This window comes from Populus euphratica, unplaced genomic scaffold (assembly GCF_000495115.2).
Source record: "Populus euphratica unplaced genomic scaffold, PopEup_1.0 scaffold6.1, whole genome shotgun sequence".
Classification (NCBI taxonomy): Eukaryota; Viridiplantae; Streptophyta; class Magnoliopsida; order Malpighiales; family Salicaceae; genus Populus; species Populus euphratica.
In genome coordinates this window covers 2,580,765-2,597,775 of record NW_011499849.1, presented here as the reverse complement: position 1 = coordinate 2,597,775, position 17,011 = coordinate 2,580,765, and the positions used below count along the sequence as shown (strand labels likewise).

The 17,011-nt window shown below is 32.0% G+C and overlaps 3 protein-coding genes across 4 annotated transcripts; 1 reads left to right on the top strand and 2 right to left on the bottom strand.

Moving 5' to 3' along the window:
- The first annotated feature begins 3,391 nt into the window (after positions 1-3,391).
- LOC105120597 (probable isoaspartyl peptidase/L-asparaginase 2) lies at positions 3,392-7,112 on the top strand. Its single transcript, XM_011018854.1, has 4 exons — positions 3,392-3,610; positions 5,025-5,258; positions 6,226-6,312; positions 6,393-7,112. The coding sequence occupies exons 1-4, from the start codon at positions 3,449-3,451 to the stop codon at positions 6,894-6,896; spliced, it is 987 nt and encodes a 328-aa protein (XP_011017156.1). The 5' UTR covers positions 3,392-3,448; the 3' UTR covers positions 6,897-7,112.
- A 726-nt stretch (positions 7,113-7,838) lies between these two features.
- Positions 7,839-8,443, bottom strand: LOC105120596 (uncharacterized). 2 transcript variants are annotated; one of them, XM_011018852.1, is made up of 2 exons: positions 8,324-8,443; positions 7,839-8,233 (listed from the first exon to the last, which is right to left on the bottom strand). In XM_011018852.1, exons 1-2 carry the CDS (start codon positions 8,333-8,335, stop codon positions 7,982-7,984), a joined length of 264 nt encoding a protein of 87 aa, XP_011017154.1. In that variant the 5' UTR covers positions 8,336-8,443; the 3' UTR covers positions 7,839-7,981. The 2 variants fall into 2 exon arrangements, with proteins under 2 accessions (XP_011017154.1, XP_011017155.1); XM_011018853.1 differs by having other exon boundaries at positions 7,839-8,230; positions 8,324-8,440.
- Positions 8,444-9,461: 1,018 nt separating this feature from the next.
- Positions 9,462-12,620, bottom strand: LOC105120595 (D-3-phosphoglycerate dehydrogenase 3, chloroplastic-like). Its single transcript, XM_011018851.1, has 5 exons — positions 11,779-12,620; positions 10,944-11,320; positions 10,766-10,876; positions 10,590-10,685; positions 9,462-10,226 (listed from the first exon to the last, which is right to left on the bottom strand). Exons 1-5 carry the CDS (start codon positions 12,317-12,319, stop codon positions 9,555-9,557), a joined length of 1,797 nt encoding a protein of 598 aa, XP_011017153.1. The 5' UTR covers positions 12,320-12,620; the 3' UTR covers positions 9,462-9,554.
- Positions 12,621-17,011: the final 4,391 nt, after the last annotated feature.

Here is a 17,011-nt window from a genome sequence, read left to right as displayed (position 1 = left end):
CCTCACGTTCAGGGGCTTCTTAGCCTTTTCGTCTTTTTCAAAACAATTAAACGACCCTCTTGCTTTTAAAAGCCAAAAAAAAAAACTAAATTTATTGTTTTATCTTTATTTTTTCAATATAGAATTTTTTTTGTGTGTTATTGTCATATGGATTGTTTAATGATTTAGTAATCCGGTTAATTAAAAGTTTTTTTATTTTTAACAATAACATATAAAACTTAAATAACTCTTCAATGTGGGATAACTATATTATATTTCACTTTATATTTTTTTTATAATCTACATTCATATTTATTGTTTTTTAATTTTTTAATATAAGATAACTATATATGAATATATCTATGTAAATTGTTTCTTTTTAATATTTTAATGGGGAATAACGATATTAAACTTTATTTTTTTTATAGCTAACATTTATATGTATTGTTTTAAAAATTTTCTATAGAGTGTATTAAAACTTTAAATATTTATATCTTTTTATTTTTTTTATTTAACTTGAATTAACCCATACTATCTAAAACAATTCATACTATCCAGAAACATGATACCATAACCAAGTCAATTTCATACCAAGTTTAACAACTATATGGCCTGAATATATATTTTTTATATTAAAATGATCTTATAGAATTCTCAATGTTGCACTCGTTTCCTATTTGGTTATCTTATATTGAATGCGAGATCCATGACAGATTGATTTGATGGGTGAAGCTTTGAAGTTTGGATTCAAAATGGAGCAATTGAGCCCATCATTGTTAGCAAAGTCTCAAAAATATATGATGTAGGGGTAAAAATCTTAAGATCTGTATAGCAGATTTTGAATTAAAGTGGGGTGTATATTTTTTGTAAGAATCTAAAACAATAAAAATTTTATTCATTTATCTAGACTTTCAAAGTGTACTTTTCAAAGGATGGTTTTTTTCTAATTAAACAAAAAAAAAAAGAATAAAGAAAGCTTGCATTGATGATGGAAAAAGATAACATGGAAAACTTCGAAGGAAAAGCCATAAAGAGCTAGTGAAGGACAACAGAATTTTAACGGGACAAGTGGTCCTGAGGTGGGGTTGTTGATGGGCCTCTCCTTCTTTTGTATGGTGATTGCAGTTAGATCTAACATTAGCTAAACGAGGCAGTGCTGAATGACTTTTAGGCCTCAACTGTCCTCTCTTGTGGGCTTAGAGAAAAGAACACTGCTACATTTTAGGTGTTACCGAGCCCGTTTATTTTTATATTTTAAAAACATTCTTGTATGGACATTCTAGTTATTTACTAAGAGTGATTTTGGCTCTGTGTTTGAAAAGCACTTTCAAAAAAATTTGAAATTTTTTTTTTTGCTTTGAACTAATATGTTTTTGATATTTTCAAATCATTTTGATGTGCTGATTTTAAAAATAATTTTTAAAAAATAAAAAAAATATTATTGACGCACTTTTCTGAATGAAAAGCACTTTGAAAAATAACAACAACCACACTTTCAAACACGCTATAACTAGAGCCGTACACGTTGGAAAAGAAGAATCTTGCATGCAGCTGGATTTGCAAGATGGAAGCAAACTGGGTCAGGGCCCAATTGAATATCTTAGCCCACCTCAACTCCTGGAACACGAGATAGGCTCACTTTACTAGCATCGCGGTTAAGCAGACTTGTCGCGCAAACTTCTTGAACGGGCCTCAATAACGGCGGACTTTTTAAATGCAACTTTCTTTGTGCGCTTAGCCACCGGTTATTAGATGTACCAGCCCATGATGACTTTAGCCCAGATTGGTTAACTAAATAATAAAAAAACAACGGCGACAACTAATTGTGCTCACAGTTTTAATCCTTTTAATATTTTTTATTATAGTATTTTTCATATTCGTTTTTCTATATTGTGCTAGTTTAGAATTGGTTTTTTATTTTATTTCATGTTATTGTTAATGAGGTTGTAGTGTTAAAACATTTTATTAATGCTTGATTTAATTAAAAAAATTAATAAAAAAATTTAGAACGAAAAAAATTAAAATTAAAAGGACGTGGACTAAATTTTATATAAAAATAACTTAAAGTCAAATATTGAAGGATGAAATTAAAAATAAAATAAAATTATAAAAAATATAAATAAAAAATAAAAAAATTCAATATAAAAAAATAGATGATATTAAATAATAAGAGACAAAATTAAAGAAAAAAACAATAAAAAAATTAAAAAACAAATAGTCATAAAAAAATAAAAAATAAATTTAAAACAATAGCACCATTATATTTTTACAATTAAAAAAAATAGAGAAAAAAATAATCAAGTGAAGCCCAATCACCACCCCATCATGTGCACTTAAAACAACTAAAAAGGGACGGTGAGGAACTTTCAGCATAGCATTGCTCTAGAAGATAGCGTTTGGATATAGCTCGATGTCTTATATACTGCTAGAAGGGCACAAATATCATATATGCCAACAATTTTTTTTTTATTTTAATATTAATTATGTTAATTAAAAGATCAAATGATCGTCTTGTCAACTTATATATTAAAAAAATCATAAATAAAAAAGTTTAGTATATTCTTTATATTTTTGCCCCTCAAGCTTTAAAAAAACCAAGTGCCCAGTTTAACTTTTAATTTCTTTTCTTTTCAGGGTTATATAGTCATTAAACTATGTATTTAGAAGATAATAAAACCGAATTATCCCCCATAAATCTCATAATAATAAATAAACCCTAAAAAAAAATATCATTTTACCAAGTTCGATGATTTTTTTATTAAAGAAGTAAAGTAATATAGTCACTAAAATATGATTTTTTATTGACAGCTAAACGAGTGCACCGTGAGCATGCAGGGGTAGGAAATGGTTGTTCATTGTGTAACTATTAATGAAGAAAAGGAGCCAAACGAGAATTATTCATGTGCAATAAATATTATACCTACTAGAAAAAAAATATTCTGATTCTACTTGATAATAAAATCTAGCTGTATGGATGGTGGTAGAATATAGCTTTACCAAGAAGTGTGTAATAATCTTGCTTGCTTATAAAATTGTTCCCATATCGAATCAAAATAGATAAAGGGCAATATCGTAAGCAAATCAAGCCCACTCTACTCGTAGCCATTACAAAATAAAATAAAATAAAATAAAATAAAAAATAAAAAAACCTCAAGTGACTATCTTATAATGTCTGCTCGTGGTAATAACCAATCTTGACAGTAAATTTAGTGCAAGTTAAAATAATTCACAGTGGCAATACCGTAAATTGGTGGTTGAAAAAATTTAAATTTAAATAAAACTGAACCAACGCCCTTGAAAGTAGCACCCCACTCTCCTCCACGGGAAGTGAGAAAGGACAGAATGGAACAATCTATAGTATGGTTTCGGGTGTACGAGGAGTCCGCGAAACGCCTATATATGCTGCGGCCACGAGCTCTCATTATACACACAAAAAACACCCGCCTCCGAGTGAACAAGAGCGAGAAAAATGGGAGGGTGGGCTATAGCGGTGCATGGAGGCGCTGGTGTCGACCCAAATCTCCCACAAGAGAGACAAGAGGAGGCCAAAAAACTCCTCGCTCGCTGCCTTGATCTTGGCATCTCTGCTCTTCGCTCTAATCTCCCCGCTATCGATGTTGTCGAACTTGTTGTACGTTATCCCTCCCTCTCCATTATTAATTTCTTACAAGCAAGTTTTGTTTTTGTTTTCAACTGTCGTGAACAAGAAAAAAAAACTGCACATCATCAATCCCAGATCTTTCTTGGTATATAAACATGCACGGAATTGATGTAAACAAATGTTTATGCTTTGCACTCGAATTGATACCATTTTTATTCTACATTCGTCTTTGTGGTGTTTCTTCTGTGGCATGTGTTCACGGACCAACCTCGTCCTGTTTCTTGATTGGACAGTTATTATGGGGCAAATTAGCATAAAAAAACTAACAAATTAAAAAAACAACAAAAAGTTTCAGCAAAATCACAAACTTTTGGATGATGTGGTTCTAATTGGTGATATTTAATTAAATTTTATGTTTTCAAATTACAATATCAATTAGATTTAAAATTAATTGATTGTCGTATTGTAATTATCAATCAACTCAGCTGGCTGATTTACTTAGCTGATTTACTTATGTAAGCAAAAGCAATAACAAACAAAAAATACTGGTTTACTGATGTAAGCAAAAGCTAAAAACAAAAAATACTGGTTTACTCATGTAAGCAAAAACTAAAGCTAAAAGTAACAGCAAACAAAAACCACTAGATTTTTTTTAGCAAAAAAGGCCACAAATATAAATTTTAAATTCACAAATTTATTCTTTCTAAATAATAATACTAAAATATATTTTTTTATGAGGTTTATAAAGCTTTATATAAATCAAAGATCCTTAACAAGTAAACAAGGAAAAAAATCCAAATATAACAAGTAAACAATTATAAAATCTGATACAATTCATGATGTCCCATAATAATAATAAAACTACTAAAATTAGAGATTTGATGTGAGATTTTTAAAATCTAATATTTCATTTATTCATAAATACATATATTAGACTATTTATGTAACATATTTAAGGCAAATTATCATTTAAATTGTGTTAAATTTATATTTAATTGTTTAGAATTACTTATTATTACAAACCTGGTTATATCATTAATCATTTATAAAAAATAATTTTTAAAGACTTTAATTGACTACAAGGGGATAAAAATATATTTTTACATGTAAAACATATTTTAAAAACATATTTATAAAGTTATAGTTTATATATAAAATAATTAATCGATTTATAAAACTAGATAAACCAGCTTGCTAATTAAGCTAAAAGATTGGCATATTTGTATTATATCTATTTTAAAATTATTATTTTAAAATATGATGATAAAAAATGTTATTTTATAAAAAAAAATAAATGTAATAACTTATAATTTAAGTATGCTAGTTTTTTTATTAAAAAAACATAATCTTGGTGTTTTCTGGTTTCAAATGTGAAAATAAAGATTAAAGGCATGGCTGGTGAATGATTAAGAGTTGAAAGAATCCTGTTGTTTTTTTGTTACAGGTGAGAGATTTGGAAACGGATCCTCTGTTTAATTCTGGGCGTGGATCTGCTTTAACAGAGAACGGAACAGTGGAAATGGAAGCCAGCATCATGGACGGGCCAAAGAGAAGATGCGGTGCCGTATCCGGTTTAACAACAGTGAAAAACCCAATCTCTCTCGCAAGACTTGTGATGGAGAAATCTCCTCACTCCTATCTTGCCTTTTCTGGCGCTGAGGAATTTGCCAGGCAACAGGTATCCCCCCCCACCCCCCCGGGCACGCCTCCTTAACTCGCACCGTTGGAATATTATATAAGCAATTTGCTCTTTTACTACTCCAATAAAGAGTGAATAAAAAATAAAAAATAATGATTAAGGGTATATTTGCTTGCATGGTTGTTTATGTGTTTAAAGAAACCATAATAAAATAATTATTTAATAAAATTAAAAGTATAATTTATTCGCTAAGTGTTTTTTTGTATAAAATATAAGTAAAATTAAAGCAGCTCTCAGGTATATATTTTTTCTATTCTATACTATTTATTTTTTAAAATAAATATTTTTTTTTAAATAATATAATAAATTATAAATTCACTCACATTATTTATATTCACATGAATAATAATTTTTTTTAAAAAAATTAATTTAAAATGAAACTTTTTTAAAAAAAATTTAATTTAGAATGAATTAAATTTAATTACATTGTCATATAAATAATACTTTTTTTCTTGAAAAACTAGTGTAAAGTGGATTTAATTTACTTGTATTGTAATTTTAATTTTATTTTTGATAATATTTTATCTAATTTCATTGCATGCTAAGCTATAGTTTTTGTTGAATGAATTTTATATATAATAAAATTGTATATAATTTAATGAAATAATAAAAAATATTTTATATAAAGTATTATTTATTTTATGATATAATAAAAATAGTTAAATTTAAAATATTTAAATTTAAAAAAATTAATATTAATATATATATTTTTAGTTATTTTATAACCTCAATTTACAAAGTATTTTTACTAAATACATTAAATATTTTTTATTTTATTTTAATTTTAATTAAATATATATAAATATCAATTTAATCTTAATTAAAAATAATTTTTATAAAATATATATTTTTTAATCACTTATCTGGGTATATTACTTATGATTTTATAAAATATATTTTTTTAATCACTTGTCTGGGTATATTACTTATGATTGACGTTCTTTAGGGTGTTGAGACGGTGGACAATGGCTATTTCATAACGGAGGAAAACTTGGGGATGTTGAAGTTAGCAAAAGAAGCCAACTCCATCCTGGTTTGTGGTTATCCCTACGATGCTTTCCATTTGATGCGGTGGGCCCATTAATTGACTCTTTAATTTTTGTCCCGAACCAGTTTGATTACAGGATCCCAGCCGTTGGATTGGAGAGCTGTAGTGTGGGGCCCCCTGATGACAATCTCCTGGCAATGAACGGACTCCCTATCAGCCTGTATGCGCCAGAGACAGTGGGGTGTGTGGTGGTGGACAGCCAAGGGAGGTGTGCTGCAGCCACGTCAACAGGTGGGCTCATGAACAAAATGACAGGTCGTATTGGTGACTCGCCCCTGATCGGTGCTGGGACCTACGCTTGTGATCTTTGTGGGGTCTCTTGCACTGGAGAAGGAGAGGCCATCATACGTGGGACACTAGCGCGCGATGTAGCGGCGGTGATGGAGTACAAGGGATTGAGCCTGCAAGAAGCAGTGGATTTTGTTGTGAATGAGAGGCTTGATGATGGGCGAGCTGGTTTGATAGCAGTATCCAGAGACGGGGAAGTGGCGTGTCGTTTTAACACCAACGCGATGTTTCGGGGATTTGCCACTGAAGATGGTTTCACGGAAGTCGGGATCTGGGACTGAACTTTTTGCTGTGAACTTGGTGTGGCTGTATTTTGCTTTTGACAAAGGGATGCTTTTATGCCACCTAACGTCGAGTGGCCGTCAAGTCGGAGCACAATCTTATTCCATGTTACTATCAAACTTATGCTTATTAGAAATAAAACTGAACGCTCAATTAGCGTTTAAAGTCTCTGTTTAAATTCGTGATCAACTAATTCCTTTGAAGAACTTTCTTGATGAGTAGCAGTACGCGAATTGCCCGCGACAAGGAAATAATTTCTCGAGAAAAATAAGGAATTTCGTGAGAAATATGTGTGAAATTTTCAAGAAAGGTAAGACAACACGTGTCTAAAAACTGTTTTCTCTAGCTAGCTGTAACCTAGCCTAAGTGTGTGTTTTGTAGATATTTTTGTTACTCGTCACATGGAAGAAACAAAATATCACAACCAAAGTTTTTTTAATAATAAATGTTATTTGCGGCTTTTATATCACATTTAATATCTACATCACCCGAGTGGCAGAAAATATTTACAGCTCAATCAAGAAATATTTACAGAGAAAACAATTTAATCTCAATTAATATAATTATACAATGATTAATACAATATAAAATTTTATTAAAATCAGATTAATTAAATCTAAATTATCTATTTATAATTCTCATAATTTAACTATATGTAACAATCATTTTAGCTTATAAACTTGTGTTTGTTTGTGCAGATTAATTATATTTAAAAATAAAATTATAAAAAAACTAATTTTTTTTCAAATACTAATATATAAAAAAAAAAATATCAACCACGACCTCAAACACTCTAAGTTTTACTTTCTTTTGACCATGCGCTTCATCATCAAAAGAAAGCACAAACTAGCACCGTTAAATTTCACCCAATTTATCAGCAAATAGCTCAAAGCTCTACTATGAGGTTCAAACAAAGATTTTCCTACAAAATGCTTTTTTCCCGAACGGGATACTTCAAAATATCTGCATAAAAAGATTTCAAAGCACGGACTAAGATCCCAATTAAGAAACATGACTTTATTTCTTAAATTTCATTTTCTACATATATTTCACACACACACACAGAAAGATGGTGATATCATGATCATTTGGTGGTGTTATCTTTGCCACGACCGCCCATGATGGCATCCTTTGCAGACTTGAAGGTGTTAGTCACTGCGGCAGCTGCACTAGACAAAATTCCACCTCCACTGCCAGAATCCCTCGTGTTGCGCTTAAGATGAACCACCCCCACTTTCTCATCGGTGGGTTCGCCTTGCCCGGCTGATGTCCGGTGATCGACAGTCTCCACCCTGGTTTCAGCTTCACCTTCTTCGTTTATCCTTTCAGTCCCCTGCTAAATACAATGAAATTAACAATATCATATAAGCCAAATAAACCATTCGATAATTCAAGTTAGATCTTGGAAAATGGACTCGTTTGGTACCTGTGTCTTCATGTTGTGGGCGTTTCAGATATGCTTTTTCCGTTACAGGGTTTCAGATATGTTTGAAGCAACTATATATAATCTTATCCTGCTTTTGCTCCTTCCAGATTTTTATGATCCCGTCAGCATATATAAATAATAATACCCTCCGTTTCACCTAACAGCATGAGGTATGGACACGTGTTCCAAGCGTTGGCTCACACTGCTTCTTCATGGTCGAAAAAGGGGGACACGCGGCTTATTGTAGTTTCCTGGCAAACCAGTCGGTAAGGGCCGGCTCAAAAACAAAATTTGAATTTTTTTGATATATTTTTAAGTAAAAACAATTGTTTGTTAATGTAGAGTATAGCTTATCAAAGAAAAAATAATTTAGTCAGTAAATAATTTATATTTTTTTATAGTATCTTGTATATACTTGTATTTTAAATTTTTTATTTTATGAAAGATAGAATAACATCTTTTTTATTTACAAAGATCTATTTTTTTTATTTATCTTGCATACAAAAATTTATCTCACAAAAATTTTAACCTAAAACAATTTTTTATGACTACTATTTTAAAATCGCAACTAAAATAAATTTTTTATTTTTTTTTAAATCATAACCTAAAAACTATCCTAATCCCCTTCCTTAACAAACCATTTCTATAATTAGTCCCCCTTCTAGTTAAAATTCACCCATGTATCCCACCATTCATTGATTAGGGTTCATAATTTAAGCCAGCAGTTGGGTAACATCAAAATATATCTGGGACTTAAATGAAAGGATCGTTTGTTAGAGGACTTATTCCATAGGTTGTTAATAGTTGCGCGACAAGTTCTTGGTCGGAATTTTCGTTTTCTTCTTGTCTCTCGGATAAAAATTTGCAACGTCGATTTCATTTAAAAGCTAAATTCATAATCCATCCATAGAATCACGAAGCAATATTAATATTATACCTCACTCTAATATGGCAATATATAATTTTATTATATATATCTCTTAATTAACAAAAAAAAAAATAGTAAACGTTTTAATTTATAATATACTTGAATACTAATTCCTCAGAACAGGTTAATCTCATTTTTCAATTGTATGGTTACTTAAACACTGTTATAAAATATGAATAATGTATAATAAACTTTTTAAATCATTCCAAATCAATGTAGTATCTTGATGGCATTTTATTTTTAAAAAAAAAACTTGAAACATAAACATTAAAATACATTTCAAGAATGATGGAATTGTGCGCACTACAATTTAAGAAACACAAATTCTTCAATTGCTGGTATTTCCCCGATTCTCTTTAGCGCTTCTTTGCTAGGTTCCTCATCCACACCAATAGTCATCACTGCCTGTTTTCGTGGAGCGATCCTGCCAACACTCATGAAACTTACATTTACATTCTCCTCGCCAAGGATATTCCCCACACTGCCAATCATACCTGGTTGATCAACCTGCCTGCAAAGTATGAGGCTGCCTTCCAAGCTCACATCAACACCAAATGAGCCTACCTTGGTGAGGTGGGGCTTCCCGTCTTTCACTCTTCCCTCGACTTTAATCTCACCAGAGTCAGAAATTGCAGTGGCAAATTTAGATTCCACATTGGCAATTTGAATCTGGATGAACTCAAGTGGATTCTCAGGTGAACCATCCAACAGAAATCGCTCTTCTGTTATCCTCAGTCCTCTCTGCTTAGCTGTGAAGTCAGCATTTACCAAGTTAATAAAAACACTGGTGATAGGCTCAATCAGACCCTTGGTAATCATTGCACGAAGAAGCCGAGTGTCGAGATCATCTGGACCTCTGGCAGAAGCATAAGTCACCTTTACTGATTGTACACCACTTCCACCGGCAACCAGTTGCACTGCCAGTCTGCCAAGCTTTTCTGACAGAGTGACAAACGGTGCAAGTTCTGCAAGAACCTGTAATGAACAAAAATAATCAGAGGAGAAAAACATCAGACTCTCCGCCTTACACTAGGTAAATAAACATGAGCAAAGGGAACAAGTCCTCTGCACCATGATCAAAAGCAGAGAGGTCACAGTCCTTCAATTAATAATATACCAAGTAAATAAACATGAGCAAAGGGAACAAGTCCTCTGCACCATGATCAAAAGCAGAGAGGTCACAATCCTTCAACTAATAATATCATATCCATAAACATCACATAAAAATGGTGGAAAGCTAAGACTTGAGGTATTTCCACTTTGATTCATCAAAGGCATGCATACATTATCCGTAGTGAAATGTTGGTGAGGGATTAAAGGTTTGAAAGAAATGATAACCTCAGCAGGAACCATTGGCGCGTTTACCGCAGTTGCAGCAAGTTCCCCTTTTAAAGCTCCAATAACAGCTTCCGCTACTTCAATGGCTACACCTTCCTGGTTAAATCTCATAACCATTATGCAAGATGATGAAAATGAGATGCAAACCAGAAGCCTAAATAGATGGTCATGCATACTTGAGCTTCTGTAGTGCTAGCACCAAGATGAGGAGTCACTGTCACGTTTTCATGCAGCACCAACCTGCTGTCTTTTGGAGGGGGCTCTTTTGTAAAGACATCAAGTGCTGCCTGCACGAATGAGGACTTGGTGAAGAAAACACGAATAATGCAATGAGGACTTGGTGAAGAAAACAACCTGAGAAACAATCCCAGAATCCAGAGCTCTAACTAGAGCTTCCTCGTCGATCACTCCTCCACGAGCAACATTAACAATTCTAACTCCTTTCTTCATCCGGGAGAAAGCCTGATCGTTGAAGATTTTTGATGTAGCAGGGGTAAGAGGCATGTGTAGGGAGATGAAATCTGCTATCAATATAGCTTCTTCGAAAGTCAACAAATCCACACCTATAGCGCGGGCACGGTCTGCAGGGGCATAAGGATCATGTGCAATCACATGCATGCCAAGACCTTTGGCACGCCGAGCAACCTCTGAACCAACCTTTCCAAACCCTATGACAGCAAGCGTCTTCCCCAAGAGTGAAACCCCAACATATTTGCTTCTCTGCCACTTGCCTGGATAGATACAATAAATTAACTAGTTATTTTATTAACATGATTAATGTTCATGCAAAATGAGTCATTACCATAGAATTTGAAAAATTGGTTGATACAGAGAAATGCTAAGCTATTGTTTGGAAATTACTCAGCTATTGATGAAGGATATGGCCAAAACAGAACCAATTTGCTAAATCTCAACAATTTTGATCACATCAGAAAAGCCAATCCTCTGGAAAAAAAAATTATCAAATCACATCATCCTCCAAATTTTCACTAACCATGCAGTAAGGTTTAAATAAGCAAATCCACTTTAATCATTATAACAGAAACAAATTGAACAAAGAATTGAGAGAACATACCAAAGAACAAAATTCAACCTACAATGGTAAACCAAGCCACCTGCTCGAATAAATGACTAAATGAAGTATGAAAAAATCATAATCATAATAAAATAAAAATATTAATTTACAAACCAGCTTTAATAGAGGCATCAGCTTGAGCAATATTCCTGGCCATAGCAGTAAGCAAAGCAATCCCATGCTCAGCAGCCGCAATCGTATTAGCCGTCGGCGCGTTAACCACCAAACACCCATGTTCCGTGGCAGCCGACAAGTCAACATTATCAATACCAACGCCAGCCCGACCCACAACCTTAAGTCTGCCGCCTGAACGTTCAAAAACCTCGCGGGTGACCTTAGTCCCACTTCTCACAATCAACGCATCACAAAGTGAAATCTTAGTACATAACTCCTCAGGGCTCAGGTTGTAAGAGCAGTCAACATTCGCAAATGTCTTTAGTAGCTCGAGACCAGCTTTTCCGAGCTTTTCGGCGACGAGAACTGTGGGCTTGGGGTCAGCCAATAAAGTGGCAAAGACAACGAATCTATATGCTTTTCTATTTTGGCGGTGGGTACAGTTGGCTGTTGTGAAAGGTGAGGGAAAAGAGTGTTTCCACGAGAGAGGTGTCGGTTTTGTGGGAGTAAACACCAAGTTTAAAGAAGATGTAGTCACCATTTGCCTCGGCCTGCTGTCTGTGTAGGAGTCGTGAAATCAAATGAGTGTTGGATTCACGTTGACTGCACAGTAGTAGCAGAAGTGTTTGTGAAGTGGAGGAGAATCGAGTGTGAGTTTGATGGATGGGTATATGCAATAGCGGCTATTGATTGGCTAGTGTCTTTGAAGCTGACAAGTGAGCAAAAATAGAAGATTGGATTGGTAGGCAACCACGACCCCCTATTTGTGTATTTGATTAGGTTGTGCCCTATAAAAGTAGATTGAAATCCATGAATCTTGTTGTGATTCGTTTGATTTACTGTTTTTAAACAGATTAAATGTTCCTTTAAGCTCGGAAATAACTTTATAGAAATTTTTAGAATATTTTTAAATTAAAATAAGTTAAAATAGAGATTTTCGGAGTTTAAAAACTCCAAACACAACTTTAAAAGTTATATGACTGGACATTTCTTACATTTTGTGCTTGATAATATTCAACTTTTTCGAAATTTTTAATCATTGGATGTTCTCAAAATGTTAAGGATGTTTTCAGAATCTATCTTATTTCTTAACATTTTGAAAACTTTGTTTTGTTCAAAGAATATTAATTTTATATTCTTGAACATTTCCAGAATTGTGATTTTTTAGAAAAAGAATTAATATTTTTATTTCTTGAATTGTTTTTTATATATATTCTCGTCGTTGAAAAAAAATTCAAATAACATTTGAAATTTGATAGTTTTTTTCACAAGGTTTTACGTACCAAATAGATATAAACACAAGGGATCCAATAAAATTAAATTGGTTGAAAAATAAAATAAAATGAATTAGAGCTATTTCTTAATAAAGTAGCGCTTGGTTGAGAAGCAAGACGAATAGGACGAGACTTTAGAGACAAGATGACACGAGATGGTGCGTGAGGGGCATGAATGCTTTGCGTTTGGTTTGGTCGACATGATAGAAGTTCTTGTCTCTGCCTCCACTTGATTCTATAGGATAAGGCGGAATAATTTGCAATAAGATAATATCTAGTTTACCGTTATACAGAGTTTGGTGCATGCTATGCTTAGGATACAAATTTGAAAATCTTTTCTCAGTTTTCACTGCATTATACATATTTTATGTGTTTTTTATTTGTTCTAACATATTTTTCAATTTTCCTTAAAAAAAAAAGTTATTGGGCTTTAAGAGTACCTTGCTCAAGTCCAAGCCCAACTATAATAATATTTATATTAAAGAAAAAAACATATGGATAATGGATACATGTCATCTATTTGTTATTATTTTTACATAATTAAGTGTGTTCAATATCGTGTAAAAAATATTTCAAAATCTAATTTAGAAGTTGATTCAGGAACGGATAAGGTATAGTATCGTGTAAAAAATATTTCAAAATCTGATTTAGAAGTTGATTCAGGAACGGATAAGCTAAGGCTAAAACTAAATGGAAATTAAAAAAATAAAAAAGTTAAAAAATCACTTGATTTACTGAATAGTCCGGTTGTAATCTATTTATTATTTATTTATTATTTATTTAAAATAATATTATTTTAATTTATAAAAAAAATTACGACGTACCCAGATAACTTAAACAAAACCTATATTTAAAAACCATGATTTTACTATTTTCACACACACTAACACTATTTTTCAATGGCTAGAAGCAATGCTGGACTTTTTAAAGGGTAGAGCTCTATCCAAGCACAAGACCAGCACGGCATGGGGAAACAAAAGAGAGTTCTCGTTAGGAGTCACCGCCCTGGATTATATATACCTCCACTGCCATCCGACAAATTAAATAATAAATCGGAACATGAAAGTAAGAACCTGTCCCATTGTAAGTGAAACATATGTGTTTAAATTGCATCTAAGAGCTATTTTTAAAATGAGTTTGAGTTTTCAGTTACAAATACCAAGATTATCTAAAATTATTATTATACTGTGTTTGAGATATATTTGGGCTAAAAGGTATATTTGGGCTTAAAGGTTGACTGAAACGGGCTTTGTATATATGCTGAAAGGTTGAAAGTATCTTAGAGTTAGAAAAGAAATGGTATTTGAGCATCGAATCTAAAAAAATAAATCTAGCAGTTTTTTTTTCTGTTTTAATTTTATTTAATTGCTGTTGGTAATGAAGCGTTCAGGTGGAACAGCTAACTAGTGTTGCGCTCTTAATTCATTTGAGAGTCCGATCTTCTTCTTCTGGCTTCTTTTTCATGTTAATTAAAGCGCTGGGTGTCACGAGTCACGACCACGGTTTTTCTATCATTAGATCATCCCTTCATATAAATATTAATGCTATTTGACAGAATTAATAGTATAATTAATTGGAATTTGAAAAGAAAATCGATGTGAGAGAAACCATACAGATAATTTATCAAACATCCCATCCTTGATTTGATTCGCCTGACAAGTGAGACTAAATTATTCATATATTTGGGCTTATGCGTTCATGAAAGGGTAAGCTAAAACATACGATGTTTTTGCACTTTCAAAAACTTTCAATGAACTGCTTTTTTAAGAGTAAAATGGTTTTTTCCTTTAGTTTGTTTGTCATTATTCTCTTGCATAATAAAATGAATTTGCTAACCTTAAAAGCCAATAATCATTTCTCAAGCCTTTTTGGACATTTATGTCTTTTGCTGCAATATAATTATTTTATTACTCCTGGATTCAATTTTTCAAAAGCATGACTTAAGGGGTTAATTTATAATTTTAAAATGATTTTTTTGTAATAATGTTTGGCTTGTAAGGGTTGATTCGTGTTTTCAAAATTAAAAATATAAAATGTTATATATACAGTAGTGAAATTGATTTTTATGGTCAAAAATATTATTACACCATATTATTTAATTTATCTTATCTTTTTCTCTTTTTCTATGTGAGTATATAGTCATTGGACTTTCGATGCATCGCAATCTTTTTTTTTTTTATTAGAAATTCATCTTGGCCTTCTATATTTTCATTTAAGCCATTCAAGTTTTTTTTTTTAATTTATCCCTTGTTTTCTTTTTATTTATTTTATTTATTGAAACATCTTTTTTTTTATTAGAAATTCATTTTGGCCCTCTATATTTTTATTTAAGCCATTCAAGTCTTTTTTTTTTAATTTATCCCTCGTTTTCTTTTTATTTATTTTATTTATTGAGTTTTGTTTCGTTTTTAATTGCATCGTCTTTTAAATTTTATATTTATCAGATTTAAACCTTATTCTTTTGATTTTTTGAATATAGTTTTCTAACATGTTTTTTTTTTTAATTTCACCCCTTCATTTTTTTTCTCTTTTCATCAAAGTTGATGCTCATTTTATTTTATTTTTGCTTTGGTTAGTTTTTTGTTTTGAATTTTTTTTAATTTTATTATTTAACATTAAATTAGTTGATAATTAAAATTCTTAATTGGATTCAATTTTTCAATATCACGGATTGTGAATTTAAAAATATTAATTCAGGTTTAGAATATCCATCTAGATAAATTAGTATGATTGGAAACAATACTACTAATTGGAAACAATAAATTTAATTTTTTTTTCTATAATTAATTGATTAAGGTTACTGTTGTTTTTATTTTTTTTGGAAAGTTAGGTCTCTATAATAATTATAAATGCAAAACAACATCTAGCTTGGATTTAATTGAAAATTTGCACTAAATAAAAAGTTACATCAAGAAATTTCAAGATTTAATTACTTTTCTAGATTTAATAATATTATTAAAAATATCTCCCACTCTTAATGTTAAATATACTAGTTTGAGATATATTTGAGCTAAAGTATTTTCGGACTTTGAATCCCGTCGCTTGTTAGTTGCTTTTAAAATTGATATTGAAATGCTAAGCCTGAGGGAAAGGATCAGGAGTGTCTCATTTTACCTTGGGACAAGTTAGGTCATGGCCTCTTGGAAAAATAGGGGAAATCATCAACTTAGTCTCTCCTAGCATTAGAATTCGACTAACACCATTTCCCTCCTCTATGTAGTTTTGGGATGTCCCAACATTAAAAGCCCATGCTACTGACAACGAATAATTAGCTAGCTACGTCCTCAAATGTCACGAATCTCCTGTTTTTTGCACTCTACAGCATCCAAATCAAAGTATTGAATATGAATATTTCTTCAACTGCAGCAGAGGACAAAGATTTGGAGGAGGAGATACATGTAGGTTCATGTTCAAAATGGACAAAAATTCATCTTGGTTTAACTGGTCTTATGCGGCCCATTAAGTTTTGTCTTTGTGGGCTAGAACTTTAACTTGGGGATAAGATTGGGCGGGCTCACCTAGGTTTAAAATATATTATCAAAGACAAAATAGAAAGAGGTCATTGAAATGAGTCCAAACTCGAACGCATAATTCCTGTTTATTCAATTTAACAATCAAATCCCTTCTGGTGTTAGTAAGTAAATGGACAGACTCGGAAAACTTGAGGTTTGCAGTACGTTTTATTTCTCGAGTCAATCTTGGAGTCATTTCTGCTGCTAAACAAAGACAACGGAACCCTATCAGAGTAAGAAACTGAACGTGTTAAAAAATTGAGGCCACATTTGGACGGACATCCCAGCAACCACAAGCATGCCTCGCCTTCCTGTGGATGGTTTTATCTCTAGCGGGTCCACCTATCAAATTATTGGCCGCTCTTTGACCCCTAATGTCCGTAGCATCAGGGCAGCAAGTGGCTCCAGTCCAAGCCCTCTTGACTTGATTCAAAATTGTCTAGTTTC

What these genes read in the sequence shown, in the direction of transcription:
- LOC105120595 (XM_011018851.1), bottom strand. Translation starts at nt 12,319, where the DNA reads ATGGTGACTACATCTTCTTTAAACTTGGTGTTTACTCCCACAAAACCG. An exon ending in ATTCTGGGATTGTTTCTCAG is followed by an intron (nt 10,877 to 10,943) that starts GTTGTTTTCTTC and finishes TCATTCGTGCAG; the next exon opens with GCAGCACTTGATGTCTTTAC. An exon ending in CTAGCACTACAGAAGCTCAA is followed by an intron (nt 10,686 to 10,765) that starts GTATGCATGACC and finishes AGATTTAACCAG; the next exon opens with GAAGGTGTAGCCATTGAAGT.
- LOC105120597 (XM_011018854.1), top strand. Translation starts at nt 3,449, where the DNA reads ATGGGAGGGTGGGCTATAGCGGTGCATGGAGGCGCTGGTGTCGACCCA. An exon ending in TCGATGTTGTCGAACTTGTT is followed by an intron (nt 3,611 to 5,024) that starts GTACGTTATCCC and finishes TTTTTGTTACAG; the next exon opens with GTGAGAGATTTGGAAACGGA. An exon ending in AGGAATTTGCCAGGCAACAG is followed by an intron (nt 5,259 to 6,225) that starts GTATCCCCCCCC and finishes GACGTTCTTTAG; the next exon opens with GGTGTTGAGACGGTGGACAA.